Source organism: Mauremys mutica, chromosome 12 (assembly GCF_020497125.1).
Source record: "Mauremys mutica isolate MM-2020 ecotype Southern chromosome 12, ASM2049712v1, whole genome shotgun sequence".
Lineage (NCBI taxonomy): Eukaryota > Metazoa > Chordata > Testudines > Geoemydidae > Mauremys > Mauremys mutica.
In genome coordinates, this window is record NC_059083.1 from 75,175,320 (window position 1) to 75,198,383 (window position 23,064).

Consider the following 23,064-nt stretch of genomic DNA (forward strand, 5'->3'; position numbering starts at 1 on the left):
TCTGTGCATCTGCATATGCATGTAGGATCCTGCTTCTGTGTTTCTCCATGTACCTTCCATGACTTCCAATGTATTTACCCAATGTAATTGATAAAGCTCAGAAAAACATCTTACTTGTGAAGTACAGGTTGTACCTAGAGTCCCTGTGGTATTTGGCCTAATAGTTACAGTCGCTGTCCGTGGCTGGAATGAAGTAAATGTTTGTTGATTTGCACCTGTAGTTGATGGAATGATACCCAACACTTTTTGCTGAACTTGAACAACACCTAATAAAAAAAGAATTAATCCATTAATACAAAAAATTGCAAAGGTAATAAATCATAGGAACTCCACACTGACATCCAGTACTCACGCTCTACGTTTTTATGACACTTCTGTGGGACTTCTGTCAAAGTCTCTTGACAGAAACGTCTTCACGTTCTATAGGGAAGTAGCATTACCTCTCCTGTTGCTTGTACAACTGCCTCCACAGTATCAGTCCACAGACAGACGTTTTAAAAGGATTTGGGCAAAGAATGATATTTCAGAGTTGTGAACCTTTCTATTGATCTTTACGATGAGGCTCTTGCCCATGCGTGGTGCCATATACAAGTGTTTATTATTTACACGTTTAAATATGGAAGCAGGGAGGCACAGGCCATCCAAGTGGCCTATTGAAACATCTCAAAGAGCCTCAAACTCATGGAGTAGGCAAGCACGGTAAGTGCCGTTCATCCACCTAAAAAAGCACCATCAAAAGCTAGCAGTCTCCGATTTTTTCATAGATTAAATAAAATGGAGATGGTGGAATGAGTATTTTTCTTTGGTGAAGAAGTGATATGCCATCCACAAGCTCACAAAATGTCATGTTGTCTTTTCCAATCAAGAAGAAAAGGATCCAACACTACTACATTGATCAGTAAAATGAGTCACACCGGCTTCTAAGGAATAACTATTTACAATTAGCAGTTACGTCTGTTTTGCAACCCTTTTTAAAAAATCCTTTTGCTGACGTCTAATTTAGAGGCGGAAAAGAGAATTTTGCATTCTAGGTTGTCAAAAGAAATTAGAGCTTCTGATTATGCACTATGGGACTCAGAGTACAAGGCCCAAGGTCACGGGTAAGAGCAGGCAGAAATTTAAGATACAAACCTACATTTTTTTGCCTGAAAACAACTGCCATTGTTTGGGGATAGCAAAGAAAAAGCTGTAGAGATTTATTCCAGTTTGGTTTCAGAGTAGCAGCTGTGTTAGTCTGTATCCACAAAAAGAACAGGAGTACTTGTGGCACCTGAGAGACTAAACACATTTATTTGAGCATACGCTTTCGTGGGCTACAGCCCACTTCACTGGATGCATGCAGTGGAAAATACTGGAGGGAGGGACGGACAGACGGACACACACACACACACACCTCTCAGTGGTTTGAGCATTAGCCTGTTAAACCCAGGGTTGTGAGTTCAATCCTTGAGGGGGCCACTTAGGGATCTGGGGCAAAAATCTGTCTGGGGATTGGTCCTGGTTTGAGCAGGGGGTTGGACTAGATGATCTCCTGAGGTCCCTTCCAACCTTGATATTCTATGAAAGAACATGAAACAGTGGGTGTTACCATACACACTATAAGGAGAGTAATCAGTTAAGGTGAGCTATTATTATTATATTGTATAGTAACACCCACTGTTTCATGTTCTCTGTGTATATATATCTTCCTACTGTATTTTCCACTCCATGCATCCGAAGAAGTGAGCTGTCGCCCACGAAAGCTTATGCTCAAATAAATTTGTTAGTCTCTAAGGTGCCACAAGTACTCCTGTTCTTATTCCAGTTTGGGGGTTTTCTGTTTTATTTTTTTTTAAAAGAGACAAGTCACATTTTATTGCACTGGGAAAATAATGTCAATGCAATCTGAATTAGAAAGTTAGAAGATACATTTCCCCCCCCTACCTCCTTGGGTTGATGGCACATTGACGGCAACAATCTTGCTGTTTGCTGGAAGTGGCAACTTTGTTATCACTTTGCCTGCCATAGTTACTGGACTGCCTGCAATCTGGAACGTCTGACCTGTGCTGGCAATGGTTGTAGCTGATGTAGCAGCTGTGCTGGTAGCTATTGAAATAAGAAAGTCAATTTTTGAACTTAAATTATTATTAGTAAATATGATTATTTCTAAAGTATAAGAGAGTAAAACTGGAAGGTTATTATACAACCACTTTTCAATGTGTCATGTCATTTCCCCCTAATTATATCTTGTAAAGGTTTGTTGAAACAGTGAATTTATGCACAGAACACTTTCACCATAGATGATTACCGATAAAAATGGCACAGATCAGAAATGAAACAATCTGGCTTGAGAGTGCAGGAAAAATATTGGCCTAAGGACGGGACATTCATTTTTAGACAAAAAAGAATTGTTCCCCAGTCCCCTCCCAAACTGGTAACAAAGTTAACCACAAAGATTAGAAATTAAACCCCAATATTGCTATATTATAGAGAAATAGGTGATGTGCTATAGAAGCAGTGACTAACAACAGGTTCTTTTAGTGACACACAGATCATTTACCTGCTGAGGACTGGCCTTGTTTAACCCAGGTAGCGAAAGTCTGATGGAAGTTCTTGTTCTGCTGGAATGTTACTGTAGCTGGAGAGCCCACTTTAGTAGTAAGCACCACCTTGGTTCCAGTAGGAACTGGGCCTGTTAATGGGCCTACCACAACCTTCTGTGGAGTGGAGGCAGTGGTTGCAGTGCTGCTTGCTGTAGTGACCGAAGTGGCTGTTGTAGGTAACTGCTTCTGTTGTTCCAGTCGCTTCTATAGAAGTTAGAAGAAAAACTCAATGAATGAATGAACAGTTACTATTTGCGGATTTTGCAAAGGATGAATACCTAATTTTTCCCACTGAAAAATAAGGTATGCAAACAGGATCTAGCAAATCTAAACACTAAATTATTGAAGCAGAATATATTACAGATTGCTATCAAGCTATCACAATTGACATACTCATGCAATATTATAATTTGCCATAAAATACTTTATGTATTGCAGATGTATACATTCCACTGTGCTACACAGCACAGCACAAAATATTACATATATAGCATCTTTTGAATGCTGTCCATAATCAATCCATTGCATTTATACACTATTCTCAGACTAGCAAGCAATATGAAAAATCAAAAGGTAGAAGGTTTTTTGGCATGATAAACTACAGTCTGAAAATATATACCCATATTTTGGGTTTCAGTACGTGTCTATGGCTTTCATCAATTTCAATGACAGATGCAAACCTGTATTACACATAGCTCAATTTTTAATTACTGTTGGCTTTCCTGAATTTACTGCTGGCTGCAGCTTTATCTTGCTAACAAAGTGACAGAAAGTGAAGATATCTCCATTTCTACTTTATCTAATTTACCATCATCAAAAGATTATCATTATTTAAAGTTTTTCATCTGACTGTAAGCCAATCTCCAGCCTACTCAAAACCATATTCAACAATCCCTTACATACAGTAGGCTTCCCACGCTGTCACTGTCATAAGCAATGGTACTTTTTTTATTTTAGAGAGATGGCTATCTGCAAGCAATTCAATAATGCCAATTGTAATTTGCACATTTTCCAATATAGTTCACGATGAGCAGTGCTCCTTATCCATTTGAATCTTGACTGCAAGACTGGGAAAAGTGGGTAGAACTGCTTAGGCACCAACATTATTTCTTTTTCACTATTTACAAGTGAATAAATAATACCAATGATTTGAGATATAAAATAGCAGAAACATTAGAAAATAAAGTAATGGAGGTTTATATGTTAACTAATGGCTGGCATTTTATTTTATGCTTGGATAATTCTAAAATATTATTTGTGGTATCAATCACTAACAAGAAGAAATGTATTGTCTGTAAAGACGACAAAACAAAAGGAAAAATGAAACCATTCTGGAAAAATTGTACAATTCTTCATTGTAACATTCAGGGCGCAAAATAAATAACTAACTAAAAAAATCAACCTGCAATCAAGTATTGGGTATTATGAATTAGCAGGTTAAAACACAACCCTTCCCTTCCATGCTTGTATCCAGACAAACTCAGGGTAGGACAAAATCAGGTCCTAATTCTAGCATGGGAACTAATCTGGCCAATTTCACAGTCAACTGTGTGTTGAAGCTGATTTCCATCAGATGGTGGAATGCTTCAGATCTCACCTGCAGGCTGCTATTTCACACCCTCCTTTTAAAAGTGGAAGGAAAACTTTTTTGGACACAATCTAAACTGGGTCTACAAAACTGAAAGGCAATTATAAAAAATCCTTCTTAGAGCCCAGTACTTCAAAATAATGAATGTATTACGTACAATAAGCGACAATGTTTAATATCTCAGTGGGCTCTTTCCAGAATGTTGAGTTTGTATATATACACTGGAAGAGTTACAATTATACTTGAAAAATAGCATCACAGAGGCATACTTTATTTCCTGTGTTTGGATGTACGCAGACTAACAATGCAAACTTTTTGACAGGTGGGACTACTAAATGGCTCCCCCACCTGCTGGGCAGCCAATCGTTGCTGTTTTAGTTGAACCTCCATTTGGGCCTTGAATTCCTCAGCCTTCTTCTGTTCACTAACCTTAGCCTGCTGCTCAACTGCCTGTGCCTTTTCTTTCTCCACCCTGCCAAAGACAAGCAACCAAAGAGAAAATTAATACTGTACACAAAAAAAGCTATTTCGGTTTATCCAGGTTAACTGATTTTTTGAGAATTAGTCCTGCTTCTTAGACTACTCCTCGAAATATTCTAAAGCAAATGAATGCAATGCCTTTCAAAGAAACTATTTATCAAGACTGCAGTCCACAACTATTTTTGAGAGACTGAAACCACCACCTTATGCATAACATTAACAGTTCAAAACAACAGCATTTTGTTAGGAATGCAAGATAAAGGTCTAGCTATAACTTTTCCTCTAAATGTGAAGCACTGTGAATATTCCTTTCATGTGTGTGTACTTTGGGACTTAGAGGCTGACTTTACCCTTTGTTTTAAGGGACACATTTACTTCATTCATACTGCAGAATGATTTAAAACCTTTATAGTTTTAGTAAGTAATGTGCACGTCAGAAGGACTCATGCTGCACAGAAATAATCTGTTGGCACACAACACTGTTTACTTCATAAAGCTGCCAAATAGTAGTTTGCTTAGTTACTACATACTAGATTAACACAAAATTAGTGTGAAGGTTTACAGATCTGCCACAATTAAATTAGTTTCTGGCATCACTAGTAACTTGCTCCTTCAACTAAGTTTGTCCATTTTTAAAAAAGAAAGCAAAGACAACATTAACAGCTTAATTTTGTTATTCATTGTGGGTATCACCCCGAACTGGGCAATCTGGTTGGAGCATTTATTTAACAATGTACACACAAACTAAAATGCTTCATTTAAATTGTGTCATCTTACCTTTCAGCAAATGCCCTGATCTCCCATAATTCCAATTCCTCCTCTGCTACCCAACTTTCAATGATAACAGGGCCAGTCTGCTTGGGTGTTTCTGGCCTCTTTGGCCTCAGTGCACTTGATCGAAGGCCTTTCCTCTGAGGTGTAGGAGTTTCTTTAGAGAAAAGTCAAACAGTCATTAAAATAAACCAGGAAATAAAATTAAAGATCCAAATTTAAAGTTATTTAGTGTCAATTTTTACATAAATTCTGCAGTTTGAAAATGGGGGTTATTCAGAGTAAAATTTTCAGACCAACTCCCACTGAATTCAATGGCAGCATTGTTAGGCCAAAGCTGAAGACTTTTAAAAATTCCAACCTAATTGTTAAAGAAGTAATCTGAGTATCATTATACTCCAAGAATCTATAATAAGCACAATAGATCCACAAGCTATTTTTGATTTACAGGAAGCTAGAAGCTAAAACTGTATTTAGGAGGGCTGTTAGATTTTAATGAAATCAGGAGAAAAATATAGTCATGTCTACAGTTTTAAAGATCTGTAGGGGTAGGTTCATTTTAGTTTGTTTTGTATGAAGGCATGGCTACTGAAAATCCACAGAAAATAAATATTACATACACATATAAATTTGCTGTTTTTCAGTGGTAGCCTACTTGAATCTACAATATCATATGGTAGATTAGATATGGAGTTGGGTTAACTTTTTCTTAGTTGATAATTTTCTTCTAACATATTAAGGACAGGATATCCTGCTTATAAAGATGATTTACTGTAAATTACCCCATTCATTTTTGCTAATCTCATTTTAGAAACAGGAAGGCCTTTGGCTTTAAGATAATACATCTAACAGAATGACTAGATTGATCTGTTTAACACAACTGAATGGAGAGTGGATACTTATCTCAATTTGTGCAACACTGCACTCTCCTTAGATGGTCAGGGTTACCATGAAAATCTGGTTAAACTTATTTCTATAAAATTTATAATGAAGTTTGAAGACTTATAAACAAACATACCTTTTGGAGCCTCTGGTACACCAATAGGGCAAATTATTTTTCTTATACAGTACTCTGAACGAATACCATAAGGACCAACATCCCTCCGTTTGATTATTTCAGTTGTTGTAATTTCAGTTTCAGATGTTTCTACAGTGATTTAATCCCAATATGATGTATTATGTTAGAAAATAAAAGGTAAACAAGTTGTTCATCAGAAATAAAGATAGGAAGTTGTGGAGAAATAACTTTCAAAGATCCATTGAGTTTCACAGGCAACCAAAAAAGCTATTTCAAGTTTCTGCATGAACAGGCTCAGATTTCCAAATCTGGGCTTTTGCTTGTACCTGCATGAAGGCATGTGTACACACAACTTCTGACTTGTACACATGGAAGTAAGGCATGCACAAATGCATGCAGGCTGATTTGAAAATATGGGCTATAGTGAGGAAGTCAAAGAATACTGCAATTAAAAATGGCAGAAATAAGTGATTGTGTGTGTTGACTGGCTTGGAGTAAACAAAAAACAGAGAAATACATGTTAAGAGACAGTTCATTCCTAGAAACACAGGAGGTGTAATATCAGAATATATTGTCTACCTCACACACTGGCCAATCGATTGTCATAGGAAAATGTAAACCCCATCCTTCTGCAAAGTAACACTATTACTGCAAGAAGGTATAAAATCCTGGCATTACTGCCTTCAGTAGAACCAGGATTTTACTCAAGGTGGGCGAAATTTTTCTTAACCTCAGATGATCATTCTGAAGTAACTGTTTGGAAGCAATTCTTACACACTTTGTTTCTGGTTATATTTTTTCAAAAACGTACACAGAAAAGTAAGGCATTTAGATTGAACTGATTCATCTATTTCTCCAAAATACTCAAAATAAGTAAAATAGCAATTGGTATAAACCGTATAATATTAACTTTATATGATTTTAAGCAACGGAAATTTGTGTAGCATATTGCACTTTTATAGATAGACTCTCAGTACCAATATCCTAAATTAATACAAACTATTCATTTAAAAAAAGGCAAAAGCTCGTAAGAAATACTACCTGTGCGTGTAGTTCCTCCCCCAGGTGGGGGTTTTGCAGCCATATCATCCCACCTTAAACATGCCCAGAGTAACCGCAACATAAGGCTCACCCCAGCCAATGATTTCACGGTTTGAAGTCGATATCTAAAATAAGTCACAAAGAAAAACAAAAAAAAAGTTACATTTTTAAACCTAATACATTAAGTTAATGACTAACCAAACCAAAGACTCAAAGGGTTTTCATTTTGTCTTTTCAGTATTTAAGCAGCATGAACACCTGTAATTTAGTCAGCTCCTCAAACTCTTTGGAATTCATACTGCCCTAGATCTCCAGAAGATTTCCCATTGATGTCAGTGGATCAAGGCTGGGTACATGACAGGTTTCCCTATGTACTTCATGGCACAATGGGATAAGATGCTGTACCAAACACCCCTAAATTCTGCAATGTTAGTTTGTTGTATCCTCCAAAAATATCTTTCGTTCCACATGACCCCGGAAAAAACCATGTGTAAGAAACGTGACCATCTATATATTCTATAGTGTTACAGAGTAGAAATATCTTTATTAGATGACATATGAGGTCAAAATTAGGAAACCTTAAAATAAAGACCTCCACTTTTCTTCGTAAGTAAATGAAACAGGGCCTTCTCTTAGTAGGCATGTATTTAAATGCTCCTGAACAAACTGACAAGGCTAAAAACCTAGCACTTTCTGAACTCAGACTGAAAAGCCATAGAAGAATGCATAACGTATATTTGTTTTGAAAGTGTCTACAACAAGGCATAGTCACCTGTTGATGGCACTGTGGAGGGCCTAACTGTAAAAGTTTCTCTGAGTTGATCTATAAATCCTACAGACAAAGCATATACAGAATTCTCTTAGGAAGTGGGTAAAGGATGTGTGCGCACAAATACACCTCATCTTAAGGTGAGGAGTTGGGAAGTGGGGGGTAGATTAAACATATTTCGATGAAGTAGAGAGAATTTTATCAAGTTATTTACATGCCATTGCAGGAATGCCACTGGGCAGCTGGAGGAACATGCAAAAGGGGCTGACCAAAAGACTCTCTACATCGAATACCACTCAGAGGGAAAATACATGGCACTTAACAGACAGCACATACAAAAGATAGGTAGGGACAATGCAGCCTTGTTTGAGATCTAAGCAATGTCTGACAGTGCAGGAAGGATTCATATTTAATGCAAAGTGGCTAACACTAATTTCTGAAGCTGGGAGTTTATCTGAAGGGTACCCAGGGACAAAATTAGGGGCCTCTCTCAATGAACTAAACTGAAAAATTAACAGTATTTCTGCAGGTCCATAAACTGCAGTGAAGATTTTCTGCAGGAATCTGCAAATCCCTCCCCACCAGAGAAACTCACTTTTCAGCTGTGTTTATAACAATTATGATGATTTAAATATCAAAGATAAAATATCAGTGCCTGATCATAATACTGAAGATTTTACAAATAATAATGGGCTGTAGAAACAGATCAAGAATTAATAAAAAAATAATTCATAACACAATTTAGCACCAGTTATTACTTTTTTGAAATAATGGATTTAGGTCACCTTTTCTTTTAAGGTGAAGACAGAGCAATTGGAATGATTCTTAGTAAGCTTTCTGTCATGAGACAAGACTAAAGTTGTTAAGATGATTCTCACTAAAACCTTGATCATGCATCATTAAAGTTAATAGGAGTTTTTCCATCATCTTGAATGGGAGCAGAACCAAGCCCTAAAGCATACAACTCTGGATATGCAGTGGAAATATACAAAATTATGGAAGAGCTTTAGCAGGCAAATCTACAAGACCATATACCATTCAGGCCCAACTGTACAAAGAGTTGTGTGTTATAAAGAAGAATGTTCACATAAAACCAAGAAAATTAGGATGTTGAAAGAAAATAAGATTCAGACCCTGTCTATATACACAAAAACATGTTTAAACATGGTTATGGCTAAAAGTGTATTACAGCATATCTTACATCCACACAGGCTATAAAAAGTAAATTTATAACTACATTTTAAACTTAATAGAAATTGTGTCTACACTAAACTTTTTCTTACATTTCCCACTACTGCATCTTTATCTATGGGAATGCTAGTATAGATTGACCTCTATTGTTAAGCATCCTATCTAGTGTAGATAAGACTACTGAAGGAAAAACATGGGACCACCAAAACACTAGACAAAAAGAAAACATTTAATGCAGCTGAGCCACAATCAAGTTTAAATATGGTTATTTCTGCATTATAAACAGTTTCAGAACTATTTTGTTCCAACAGGTAAGTTATTCCACCTATTCATTGATTATAGATAGGACTGAGTTCCATCTCCACTGGTCTTTAAACAGAGCCTGAGAATGAGTTCCATTTAAATCTATTTCCACCACTTTTGTCTAGTGTGGGGAGGATCACTTTTCTTTTATGGTAAACCTTGCTACAACACTGTTTTAAACTCTGGTTCTGTGCTGTTTGGATCCATCAAAAACTGGCAGCTCAGGGCTTGTCAACATGGGGAACAAAAATAACTAAGGACTTGTCTACATGGGGAAGTTAGTGCACAGCAAGTTAGTGTGTAAATTTACAGTGCCCTTGCTACTCTGGCACAACCTTCCTGGCGTAAACACACTTACTGAGCACTTAAAGCACCCTCGTTGGTATAGCTCAGAGCTAAACTGCCAGAGGGCATTTTTGTGCACAGTAAGGGTAGCTAGTGTGCTGTAAATTCACACCCTAGCTTGCTATACACTAACTTCCCATAGAGACACGCCTGACATCACCTGTAATCCACACCTTTACTGATTTCAGTGCAAATTTGTGTGTGGATGCTTATTTTGGGATAAGAACGCCCTATTTTGATATGTCTTAAGTCAATAAAAAATTACCTTTGGCATGCCTATTGTATTGCTTCCATTTTTACAGTTAATTTCACCCCATCCCAAATTCTTCTTTAAAAAGGTAAACATTAAAGTATGTACCTCCAAGTGATACCAAAAGTTGGTCTTGGGGATGGATATGGCCAAATATCCATGGCAGGTTTTGCATTGTAGTTGAAATAGGGAACCTCTCTGATCCCTCCTCTTCTGGCCAACTTTTTTAAATCATCATTGGGTAAAACAAATATGCTCTTTTTACTGCTTTTGGTAACAAATTTTCTGTAAGATGGCAAGGCTGTTCCAGAACGAGTCTTTTTGGGTCTCGAAAATTTCATTAACTTCACTTTGTCCCTTGTGGAATATTCTTTGCTCACAGTCATGGAAGTCACCAATGTGCCTCCTGGAATAGTTAATGAATCAGTTACTGTTGTGGTAATCACAGTTTTACTGTGCTCCTGTACAGAGATGACATCGACATTGCTGTCTGCAGCAGGTGCGGTAAGCTTAGTTACAGTGGTGGTGGTAGTTACAGTGGAAATGGCACAATTTTCTGTAGATGACACCATAGTTTGTTTATCATCCTTGAAGGCTGACAACTCTGCTACTTTAAACACCGTTTTCGATTCTGTGGAAACAGTGGATGTTGTGGTGGTCACTTCTGTAATAACAGTTTTATTTTTTGTTTTATTTTCTCCATTGATATTTTCAACTTTATTATACATCTGCAGGCCATTCTGATCAGTAAAGTCACTACTCAAGCTAGATTCCTCACAAGAAGTTACTGGTGAGGGTGCAACTTCCTTACCCTCAATGGCTTCTGTTTCCATGGATTCTACTTCACTAATCACATTATTTTCTTTACAGGAAAGCTGTGCTTGTGTAGAAGCACTATCAACAAAGCTGGATCTTTCAAGAGAATGCTGCTTTTCTCCAATATTTTGCACACATTTGGACATTTTATCTGGAAGCAGAGGATACTCTCCAGATTCACCACCAATGTCCGCTGAACTTTGTAAACATGATTTAGTATCCAAGTTATTTTTTAAATCTGTATCCTCCATAGTGATATCACCATTCATGAATCGTTTTACAGAGGATTCTTTAATAGTCAATGGTTTTATTTCATGTTCAGGAATGGATTTACTAATATTATTGACTTTAGGTTCAATATCACTCCCTGCCTTAGTATCACAGGTATCTTTCATTAAACAGTCTTCATTTGACAATACCTTAATGTCACTGTCTTTTCCATTAATTTGAAATGCCACCGATTTCTCTCTCTCCACTTTAGTCTCTATTTCTCCATGTTTATTGTTCTTTTTGTCAGTGATACTTTTTAGATTCAGCTGATCAAGACATTTGTTTATGGTACTTGCTTCCATTTTCTGTTCCTCACCTGGCTTTTCACCATTGGCTTCAGTGACTTTAGAATTCAATAAATCACCACTAACATTTACTCCACCCATATGTTCAGGAGTTTGGCTTTCAGGTGTTTTTTCTAAAGGTAGCTCGTTTTTTAATGATTGTTTCTGACCAGATAAAATCTTGTTTTCTGTTTTAAGATCAGTGTTTTTCTGAGCAATATCTTTTCCCTCATCATTTTCTTGTGGGGACACTGATTCAGAATGGCTTTTCAGCGTGCAATTATTTTCTGGGTCACAGACCTGTTTTTCAGGTTTTTCTTCTGAGGTTGCTTTTTCAGCAATGGGCTGAACATCTGTTTCACAGCTGCTTTCAGTTACCACTGGCTGTAATGGGTTTTCACATTCACTCTGAGACACTGTGGTATTAAATATTTTTTGTTCTGAAGATTTTTCATTGTTTAAGGTGCCACTCTTGCTTATATCTTCTCTGTGTGTTTGTTTTATGTCATCCATGAGGGGACTCTCACGCTCTCTTTTTTTAAGAACCTCTTGTACTGGACTATTATCAGTAGCGACTGGTTCAGAATCACCTTCTTTAGTGATGTTCTGAACTGAACTTTGAATTTCAGAGGCATCATCCAGTACTTGGCCTTCTCTTTTTGTCAGTCTGTCTATGGAAGGCAAAGAAGGCTCGTCTGGTTCACTGGTTTTGGTACAAGGTGTACTGCTGGTTGGCAAGCAGTCCTGTACTGAATCTTCAGTTTGGATCTTACCTGAAATATGGGTTCTGTCTTGGGGAGACATGTGTATCTGGCTTCCTTCTTTTGCTTTAGTTGTTTGTGGCTCATCTATGTTTTTCTGTGGACTCACAGATCTACTGCCTACAGATTTAGAACTAGCCTCCAACTTCATCCTTTCTAGGCGCTGTTTTTCTTCCAGCGTAAACTGTTTTACTCTCCTTTCAAGTAGTCCATCTAATTTCGATGTTTTTACTTTTCTTTTGTAGCAAGTCCTTAAGTGAAACCCCTCGCTGACATTGATTAAATCTGCTTTAGAGTGAATATCCTCATTTTTTGTGGGGGATTCAATTTTTACATCATCTATCTCCATGGGTTCTTCCTTGATGGCTCTATTTTCACAATCAACTTCTCTTTCCACTGTGAACAATAAATATTTTTGAATCAATAGGATCTCTCAGTAATGACACAATACAATAAATAACTCATTTTTACATGAAGTTTAAAGTAATAACTGCACTTACAGCACTACACAAAAGGCTGGATAAACATTAACTTGGCTAGGAAAAACATGAAGTAGAAAACTTAAGACATTCACATACAGTACACTACTGCAGACAAGTAGTATGAAATACGACTAAAAACTAGTCAAAAAACTTCACCTGAGACGCTCAAAACTAAAAAAGGATTTGTTAAAAGGTTTCTTGTGCTTTAACATACATAAAAATATATAACGTATCCTAGGTAGTGTGTGTGTGTGTGTGTGTATATATATAAACACACACACAGGGATGCATTCTGTCACACACACATATATTGTGTGTGTGTGTGAGAGAGAGAGAATGCACCCTAGTATTCACATACCCTACACACTATTGTAATAATCTCTGTACAAGCCATGCCTTGTGTGGTATCACTTGAAAACACAACTTGTTGATCAGTAATACAGTAAAATGCATATAGCAACACTGTGTGTAAAGTTATGAACATAAGCTGAAATCATGACTGAAGAGTGTTTCTCAGATAAATCTGCGTAGTGGCTAAACCAGTTTCTCAAACACAAAAGACAAGCCGAGGCCCCAGCCAGGTGTTAACAAAGCTGATGGGCCATCACCTATCACGGCAAGGAAGGGGGACAGGGACAAAGATCTGCATCTTCGCAGTGAAACAGCATGAGATCTCCTTCCTCCGCCAGACTTGTCTCTCGGTTCTCAACTGGAAATGCCTTTCGAAGAGGGACCGAAACTATAAAATGGAGGGGCAAATACCCCAAGAGGTCCTCCTCTCCCTTCCCCCCTGCCCATCTTATTCTCCACACCTGAGAAGACAAAGAAAACAGCCACTGGATTCTATGGGGACAGTTCCTGACTTGAAGACTCTGGTCAGTAATGCTATTGGAAGCACTTGGTGAGAAACTTTACATTAATCTAATAGTTTAAATTTAGCATTAGAAAGCCAGTTATCTTTATTTTTCTTGTAACCATTTCTGACTCTTACACCTCATTCCTTGTACTCACTTAAAATCTCTCTTTGTAGTTAATAAACTTGTTTTATTGTTTTATCTAATCCAGTGTGTTTAACTTAAAGTGTCTGGGTGACTCCACTTAAGGCAGTAAACTGGTGTATATTATTCCCTTCTCCAAGAGAGGGCTGGGCAGTATAAGACATAAATTTCTGGGGGAAAATCTGGGACTGGGAGTGTGTTGGAGTCACCCTGCAATATAGCCCAGGCTGGTGAGAGCCAGACTGTAATACAAGTGTGGCTGGCAGGCTGCAGTTACACACAGGCACTCAGGGTGTGACTTGCATGCTGGAAGGCTGTTTGTGAGCAGCCCAGGTGGGAGCTACTACCAGCAAGGTATTGTACAGCACCCAAGGTTGCAGGGCAAGGGTAAACAGTCTCTTACTGGTCTGGACTGCACCCTGGTATGCCACATACAGGTCTGAAAAATGTCTACATTACCTTCAGCTTTTGCATGATCTAAGTTTTCAGAATTCGTATCAATTTCCACCTTTTCTTCATTCATTTTGTTTTCTTCCTTTACTTGGACTCTCTCCAAGGTTTCAGAAATTTCTATTTCCTTTTGGTCCTTCTCTTGTGGATCATGAGAATCTTTTTTTCTTTCTTTAAAAGAATCAGTCTCTATTTTTACTTTTGCTGGACTTTTTCTTTTATCCAATTCACACTCATTTTCAGTGGCAACATCATTCTTTCCTATTACAATAGATTTAAAAAGTAGAAAGTTTTAAATGTTTTAACTTGCTCAAAATAACTTTACATTGTTAATGATTTAATTACAGTATTTCCTGCATTTTACACACATCATGTACAATATTTTACCTTTTCAGCCCTCCTGCAATCAAAATTAACCACGTGTCATGGTTAATATGTAGAAAGAGAACCCAACACTACTGTGATACTTTCAAGTAAGGGGCTCAAATGTTGAATATATACATGTATGCTATGGGCCCAATCCTGGAAAATGGTAAAAATTCCATCCACTGCAGGCTCAGGCTCTTTGGTCTGGATTTTAAAAAGTGACTAGTGTTTTGGAAGCCCAGTGTGAGATACCTTAAAAGGACCTGATTTCCAGAAAGAACTGAGCACCCACCCTCTGAAAATCAGGCCCTTTTACAGTGTCTTAAGATAGGCTTCCCAAGAAAATTTTTTTTTTATTTTTTTCAATTTTGGCCTATACACCTTAAGCCCTGGATGGATCCAACTGGCAAAGACTTTGTGCCTGACTGTCACTCTGCACTCCATGAGGCAATAATAATCCAATCTAGCAGTTACTAAAGCAACCCAAAGGCTGTGTCCACAAGTAATACTGCAGAGGGAGCCTGCATGTTTTTGTGGATTCCAGAAAATGTTTTTAAATGTTTCACACCAGTAAATTCACCCACAATTTTCTAATATTTGAAAGAAAATCCAAGATTACTTACAAACTACTACTTTTCTAAATAAAATTGCAGACAGACAATTTTAAGGTTCGACAGTACCAAACGGAGCTTAGATCACGCTCATTCATAGGACTGCTTGCCCACAAAAACTGACTTGTATCATGATTTCTGTAGAGAATGGTTTCCTTCCCCACTGCAAAACTATGGTTTCCAAATCATGTTGGTTAATGGCACAATATTTGATTAATATAGAAAATAGGTATATATCTACAATAACTAGCTTATGAATGCTATTTTTGGACATAGATTGTCCATGAACAAAGAATATGTGAAGATGCACATTATTTATAAGCACTACAAACTGCCTCAACTTCATAAATGAGACAATTTAACATAAATGATCAATTTTGTGGGGCAGCTGAAATACACGCATTATACAGAAAAAAGGCAACAGCAAATTCCTAAAGTTTACGTCGAACACTATTTAGAACAAAGCCTACTTATCTGGGATATTTTAATGCAGTCTACTAAAAGTGCAGTAAATTCAGTAAGTAGTATGTTATTAATTCAAAACAAAGAAAGATTCACTTACTTGGTAGCACTTTTCTGTAATTGACATTAGTATTTCCAGGTAATTTAGGCACAAACCTATGAACATGTGTTTTACTAATCCAGCTCCAACCACCATATCCTGTTACTCTATATTCCTCTCCTTTTTGTTTCCAAACCTGTAAAAATATTTTACAACATTAATTTTTTAAAACATTATTTACTGAAACCTTTAAAGATGGGTTTAAAGAAGTGTGGCAAGTTACCATAACACTATTACTTTGCACTTACATAGCACTTGTCAGGCGTACAATACTTCAGGCTAAAAGAAAATTTTCTTGAATAAAAATCAATAGTCCCCCTTAATCATTTAAATGAGTTGGGTGCTGGTAACTTCTGAGACTACTTCTTCCCTCCTGTGATCTTGCTTTGTTTGAAGGACTCCAGTTTACAGCATCCTAATTTAACAGTGATGCAGCTGGAGGTTAGATGTTTTCAGCAAAAGGTCATTGACTAGAATTTGCTTTCCACCAAGACCCAATTTGCTAATCTTCAGGTCATGCTGTGAACCTATCTGTTCTCCAAGGTTTTTATCTGGAGGGAAGGGAGAAGTTGGTGGATGAAAGGATGTTGTAAGAAAGTCTGGGTTTTTTTTGAGGGGCGAAGGGGAAGAAATCTCCAGCAATTTTAGCTTCTGGACACTGATTCTAACAATCACTGGTGTGTTTACAAAGATTGTACATATACCACCATCACTGGCTAGGAATTTTTTAATAAGTTGAAAGAAGCAGATATACAGTTTTGTTAGCTTTTGCATACAGGAGAACATCTGTTTCAAAATGTATACCCAAAAATAAACTGACGACACAACTCAGTCTGATAGCAAAATTCTAACAAATGTTAGCTTAAAATAAGACTATCTTTATTTGTTAGCCCATGAGCTCAGGATATTATTCTAGTTGTTTTCTACTTTAGAGAGTATGAGCAACAAAAACCAAATTCCCTAAAAAATTCAGAAACAAATGCAACCAAGTCAATTCCATAATGAATCTCCACTGAAGAATATCATAGCCTTTAATATGTAACTTGTGTTTTGACAGTAACGTTTCATTGTTTCGCATCTCATTTCAGCACAATTTAGCTAAAAGACTTCTTACTTTTTATATTCAATGATACTCCACTCTTCACCTATTATACGTCCATTAAAAACAGTTGCATATTTTGCATCATAAACAAGAAACACAGGCAACCTCAAAGGATCAAGTCATGGAATGAAGAATTTGGTCATTAACATCTTAAGTATAAAACAGAGTTGTATAAAGGACAATTGATACAAAAATAAAGCCTTTTATTATTTCTAAAAATAAAACAAAAATTGCAAGGCAGAAACATTACCTGATGTTTGATAGGAAAAGTATATTTCACCCATGTAGCCTGTTGCATTGTTTCTTCCTCCTCTTGTTTCCTCTCTTTTTTTTTCACCTTCTCCTTTTCTTCTCTTTCAATAGCTGTCATTCTGTGTAATCTAATACATGCAAATACAGTCAAATTTTGTAAGCAAATTTGAACACCCTAACAATGGCATATACCACCCCCTTGAATGACTAAGATTTAGATGAGGGAAAAAACTACCAATGAATGATATTAGGTTAAGGAATAATATTAATAACATACATTACTTGTATAAGCATTTACACAATTGCAAAAGCAGTTGATGGCAAGAGTATTCAACATCATGAATGTTACTCCTACTCTTATCCCAAGATTAGAGAATAATGTCAGATCCCAACAAATTGGGGTTTTTGAAAGTTCTTCACTGTTGCTTTCTTAGACTTTCCCCATTGATGTTAGTTGAGGCTCGGGCTTAGGTAAATCATTGGGTTTAAGTAAATCATTGTTTGAAGGAAAAGGAGCGATGAAACAGGATACGTTGTCAATAATGAATTTCAGTATCATTTGGTAGAATGTTTGACTGATGTCTGACTGAATTCTCATCAATACTCTTAATTATAGTTTTAGCTCAACCAATGCTACAGATCAGAGTAGAATACATTCATAAAGATTCTCTTACCTAGTGTGTCCCAAGGACTCCCGCCAAATTGGCAGCATAACAACTGGTTTAATTGCACACTCCAATATAGCCAAAGCTAGTGCAAATTCTCTAGGTTTGCTACACATTTGAACAGCTTTAATCCAGTTAGACCTACATTGGAAAGAATGTAAAATATATGAAGTTAATTCTATGAACAAAATATCAATAGGATTTTAAAGTAGACTAAACTATTAAAATATATTTGCTAAAACACTGCATAATTTCAGTTATGCATTACATATCACATTTATTCACGTTTCTGTTCCAATGATATCTATATCGCTCTCATAGACAATGACTACGGACAACACAAAGCATACGCGCCAACTCTGTGGGTGCTCTGGGTCTGGAGCACCCACCGGCAGCCCCACTGATCAGCTCCTTCCTCACCCCCCAGGACTTCCTGCCAGCCAGCAACCCATTGATCAGCTCCTCCCTGTCCCTCCCTCCCAGAGCCTCCCGCCTGCCTGTTCAGTGGTGTGTAGGTAGTGCTGGGGAAGAGGGGGAGGAGCGGGACTGGGGCACACTTGGGGGTGGAAAGAGGCGGGATGGGGTTAGGGTCTTGGGGGAAGGGGTGGAGTGGGGGCAGGGCCTGGGGCAGAGCAGGGGTTGAACACCCTCAGGGAAAGGAGGAAGCTGGCGCCTGTGCCACAAAGTAATGTTATGAAATAAAATATGGGTAAACCAAAAACATTTGCTATTTCTTTACCTATGGGAGGCCCAGTTGGGGTGAAGGAATGATGCAGGGATGTTGCTCTCTAGCTGAATGATAGTTAGCCTCAGAGTAGATATGGTAAGAACCTTGGACCCATGTACAGACCCATTCCATTTGAATTCTCCAGCAGGAGTCAGACAGAATTTATGTGCAAGGTGCCGTCTCTTGTCATGGTCTTCTCTGTGCTGGTGTTTGTTCAATGCAAATGAGTTGGTGGCGTACTGGTTGTGATAGACACGATACTTCCCCTCTTGACCTAACTTGAAATAATTACTGATGTTTCCTTTCATCACAATTTCTTTCTTGGTGTTCAATCGGGAGATTTCCCCTTGGGAGTTAACCACCAGAACCTTGTTAACGAAACAAAAAGTTGTTTTTGTTTTTTTTAAACAACATTTAAAATCTTAAATAATCTCTATTATATTCCTGTTTATAATACAGGCCTTCAATTTTCAAAGTCACATCCATTCATTCTGAATTATATATTGTATTAGTTTCTTCTAATTTATTTAATCTTTTTTTTTTTACCTTCAAAACATTTTAACAGTACTAAAGTAGTAACAACAGTATTAAAAGTTAGGGGCCAAGTTTTCTAATGTAGGCACTGGAGTTGCACCCACAAAATAGGTGTGCAAACAAGTTGGAATTTGTGTACGCAAATAAGTAAAATAAATAAAGGTTACCTATCTTACAGTAACTGGAGTTCTTCGATGTGTGTGGTCCCTATCTGTCTTCCACTGAGGGATGTGCAGGCACTTCATGTGCCTAAGATTGGAAAATTCTTGCTAGAACAGTCTATAGGTCCACCCCGGGGTCTTTATGCTCAGTTTGGAGCACGAGGAGCAGAAGGGGCAGCATGGTCAGACTGCCTCTCCAGTTACCTTCCTCATGCAAGTAACCTTAGGATAAGGCTCTGCAGCAGCGGGGAAGGAGGGAGAATACTGATAGGGACCACAAATCTCAAAGAACTTGTTATCATAAGGTAACTAACTAACTTTCTTCTTTGTGTGGTCCATATGTATATTCTACTGAGGGTGATTCACAAGCAGTATTCATTGAAGAGAAGGGTGAGGACCCTGGCTGTACCACCAATTAGAGCAGGGGTCCCCAACGCGGTGCCCGCGGGCACCATTTAAATGCGCCCGCGTCCTGGCCGGAGGTGGAGCATCCGCCGAAATGACGCCGAATTTCTGCAGCGTTTCGGCGGCGACGCCTCTCGATGACGTCACTTGTCGGCGGCAAGTGGCGTCATCAAGAGGCGTCGCCGTTGAAACGCCACAGAAATTCGGCGGTGACGCCTCTCGATGACGCTGCTTGCCGCCAAGCGACATCATCGAGAGGCGTCACTGCTGAAACGCCGCAGAAATTCGGCGGATGCTCCACCGCCGCGGCTTACTCTTTGGAGCAGTGAGACAATGCTGTGCTCCTTGTGAACTCCTGACGCTCCCACTGGGGCGCAGAGACACACCTGCCTTGGGGGATGTCGGAGAAGAGGTCCTTTTTTGGATCCGTACCTGGAGGCAGATTTCTCTTGTTTCTTATCAGAACGTTTCCTACTCCTCTCATGCCATTTGGAGGAGTCCTCAGCTCTACTCCTATAAGCCCCACAGCCACAGAGGTCACTGTGCTCCGACAGGCACTTCTTGATGCCTCTGCCTGATGTACACAGGGGTCTGTCGGGCAAGGGTTGAATAGGCACCTCATAGCATTATTTATTAGGAATCTCCAGAGCCTGTATCACAGGCTTGATGCGTTCGGCTTGGAAGAGATTGGCTAAAAGTGCTCTTGGAGGGGACATGAGCTTCCGTGAGGCAGTAGAAGCATTTGAGATGGTCACTGCTGACTGGGAAGGCCCAGCGCCAGGAAACGCAGTTGTTAAATGCATGGTTGTTGGGCATACTGGTCATCCCATATGGATGGGGGCTCAAGGTAGGGGAAGACTTCCCAAGGCCCTGACTGCCAAAAACTATTCCATGACTATGCTAAAAATCTATCTAAAAGTTATTTACAAATATTTACAGTTTGACACAGAAGCAACTAGCAAATGCTGCAGACGCAGAAAAGGTTCCATCTCAGACCACAGGCAGTAGAAAGGAACAGCAGAAATTGTCAGTCTTTGCCACCCCGTATGCCCTCAGTTCAGAGCACGAGGAGGAGAATCCTCAATCTCAGAGGCATGGGGCGCATGCACACCCCTCAGTGGAATACACAAAGGCACATGACAGTCAAATATGATAAGAAAATACCAAGAAGTTACAATTAGCAAGAGAATTTCTATATATCTGATCAACAAAAATAGGGGTAAAAATATATTTAACTAGTTTGTGTGTGTACACCATACCCACTGCATCACTCTCCTGGAAAAGGAAACCAGCAGAACATGCTTCACACTAAAGGAAAGTGACTCTACTCCACTTTGTTATTGTCACACCACTCTACAAAAATAGGGGTAAAAATATATTTAACTAGTTTGTGTGTGTACACCATACCCACTGCATCACTCTCCTGGAAAAGGAAACCAGCAGAACATGCTTCACACTAAAGGAAAGTGACTCTACTCCACTTTGTTATTGTCACACCACTCTACAGAGAGCAAATCAGAGCGTGGCTACACAGAGAGAAAGGGGATGGAATAAAGGACAAAAAGGAGGAAGAACTACCTCTGATATGGCAATTCCACCAACTTGTGAATGTCTCATGTACCTCCTAGTATGTCACTGACCCCATTTTCTCAAGACTAGCAGCAAGAAGGTTTCTTCTTATGTTACCAATATAATCCTGTATTTTGGAAATTCTCAAAATGAGTACAAACCTCTCTGCCTTCTTTAAATAATTTATTTGCTTCGTGTGCTGCTGCAGCAACCTGCTGGCTTTTCATCTGGCTCAGCTTGCTATCTGGATTTCGTAATCGGGTAAGCATTCGTGTCGAGCCTGATGTGCCTTTCCCTGTGCATGGAGAATCACTTCTTTCACCATTGGATTTCTCCCCTGCCACAAAAATGTAATTTAAACAAACATGAAAAAAGAATGAAGGTAATATATTCCAAATGTGTTTATATATGGGAATTAAGAAATTTAAGAATCAAGTTTAGAAAGAAGCTTAGTGACACTTTTATTTTTACCTATTTCTTCTGAGGTCTGGGATCCTACTTCTGCATTTTCAGCATCATCAGATGTCTTAATGGAGTCATCCTGCATAGAATTTACCTCGCTGTTGTTGCTGTTTTCGACAGACTGGAGGGGTGCAGTTGATGCACTAGGACTGATGCTGGGGGTCATCTGACCAGTTTCTTCTACAAAAGAAGGATTTTAGATATTTAGTACTGTATCAATTAAGCTTTCTTTTAGAGTTTTTCAATTTTAAGAAAAAAAGTGTCAGATAAGCTACTGAAACATCAATAACTCATTTGTAACATGGAAGAACTGGTGGTTTTAAAATTACCTCAAAAAGTCTACCTAAAATCTTTAACATACGAAGCATACACAGGCATATGCACCTACTTGAAAGAAAGATCTCCCATCTCCCCAATCAGCTTTCAAATCAACCACAACTGTTCAAAATTTCTATGGTCAAATAAGCAAGAGAGTAAAAACAGTAAGTGATTGTTTTAACCCTAAGCACTAAATAGACAAATTCTGCATAAATAAATATCTTCATAAATAGTGCCAATAGTTCATTTGTCTATTTATAGACAAGTACATGCTTTTCAGTAGTTCAAACCTACAAATGAAAAATTAATCACTATTTCTTTTGTTCTTTGCATTTAACCTCTCCTAGATTCCAGCAGGATTTTCTGCCTAACGTGCCATCCAAGATAAATATTCTTCACATCCTGATATTCTGAAACTGATGATTAACATTACCAAAATATATGTTCAGCAAAATACAAATTAAGAAAGAGTGAATCAGCAAAGACCACACATAATTTAGAAACTATCCATGCTGTCAAACTCTCAGGAGAAAGACAAAATTAGTTTTCTTACCTGCAACTTTAGTTTCTCCTCATGTGGATACATTGCTCTGGACAGATACTCCCTACCTTTGTCTAGTATTCTATACAGGTTTGGTTTAGCATGAGATTTTCTTATCTTTCTTCAAGACAGGACAAGAGGGAATATTAAATCATGCTAAAAGATGATGAAGTGTTGACAATATAATAGATGGATTTCTTTAGCTTAAGTTAATAATTTTTTTTTTTTAAGTTTTGCTTCTTTGGACATGTTTACTGAGGAAAGGTGTGATTAGTTCAGCAAGCACGAGTGCAGCTGATGATGCTTCCAGGTCCTCCTCCTCCTCCCAAAGAACTTCAATTCTTTTGCTAGACTGCAGAGAAATACCCGTGAGTTATGACTTCTATCCAG

At 38.1% G+C, this 23,064-nt stretch overlaps 1 protein-coding gene across 1 annotated transcript in view; it reads right to left on the reverse strand.

Annotated features, from left to right (window-relative positions):
- The window catches only part of BPTF (bromodomain PHD finger transcription factor), an 83,439-nt gene that overhangs the window by 22,714 nt on the left and 37,661 nt on the right, over window positions 1-23,064 (reverse strand). Inside the window, exons 6-20 of the mRNA XM_044982588.1 lie at window positions 21,825-21,995; window positions 21,515-21,690; window positions 18,697-19,052; window positions 17,967-18,098; window positions 17,291-17,420; window positions 15,939-16,074; window positions 14,409-14,660; window positions 10,447-12,865; window positions 7,481-7,605; window positions 6,440-6,568; window positions 5,428-5,578; window positions 4,519-4,642; window positions 2,540-2,786; window positions 1,924-2,085; window positions 115-266 (exon numbers count right to left, since the gene is read on the reverse strand). Coding sequence (XP_044838523.1) covers window positions 115-266; window positions 1,924-2,085; window positions 2,540-2,786; window positions 4,519-4,642; window positions 5,428-5,578; window positions 6,440-6,568; window positions 7,481-7,605; window positions 10,447-12,865; window positions 14,409-14,660; window positions 15,939-16,074; window positions 17,291-17,420; window positions 17,967-18,098; window positions 18,697-19,052; window positions 21,515-21,690; window positions 21,825-21,995 — 4,862 coding nt within the window. The remainder of the gene's footprint in view (window positions 1-114; window positions 267-1,923; window positions 2,086-2,539; window positions 2,787-4,518; window positions 4,643-5,427; window positions 5,579-6,439; window positions 6,569-7,480; window positions 7,606-10,446; window positions 12,866-14,408; window positions 14,661-15,938; window positions 16,075-17,290; window positions 17,421-17,966; window positions 18,099-18,696; window positions 19,053-21,514; window positions 21,691-21,824; window positions 21,996-23,064) is intronic.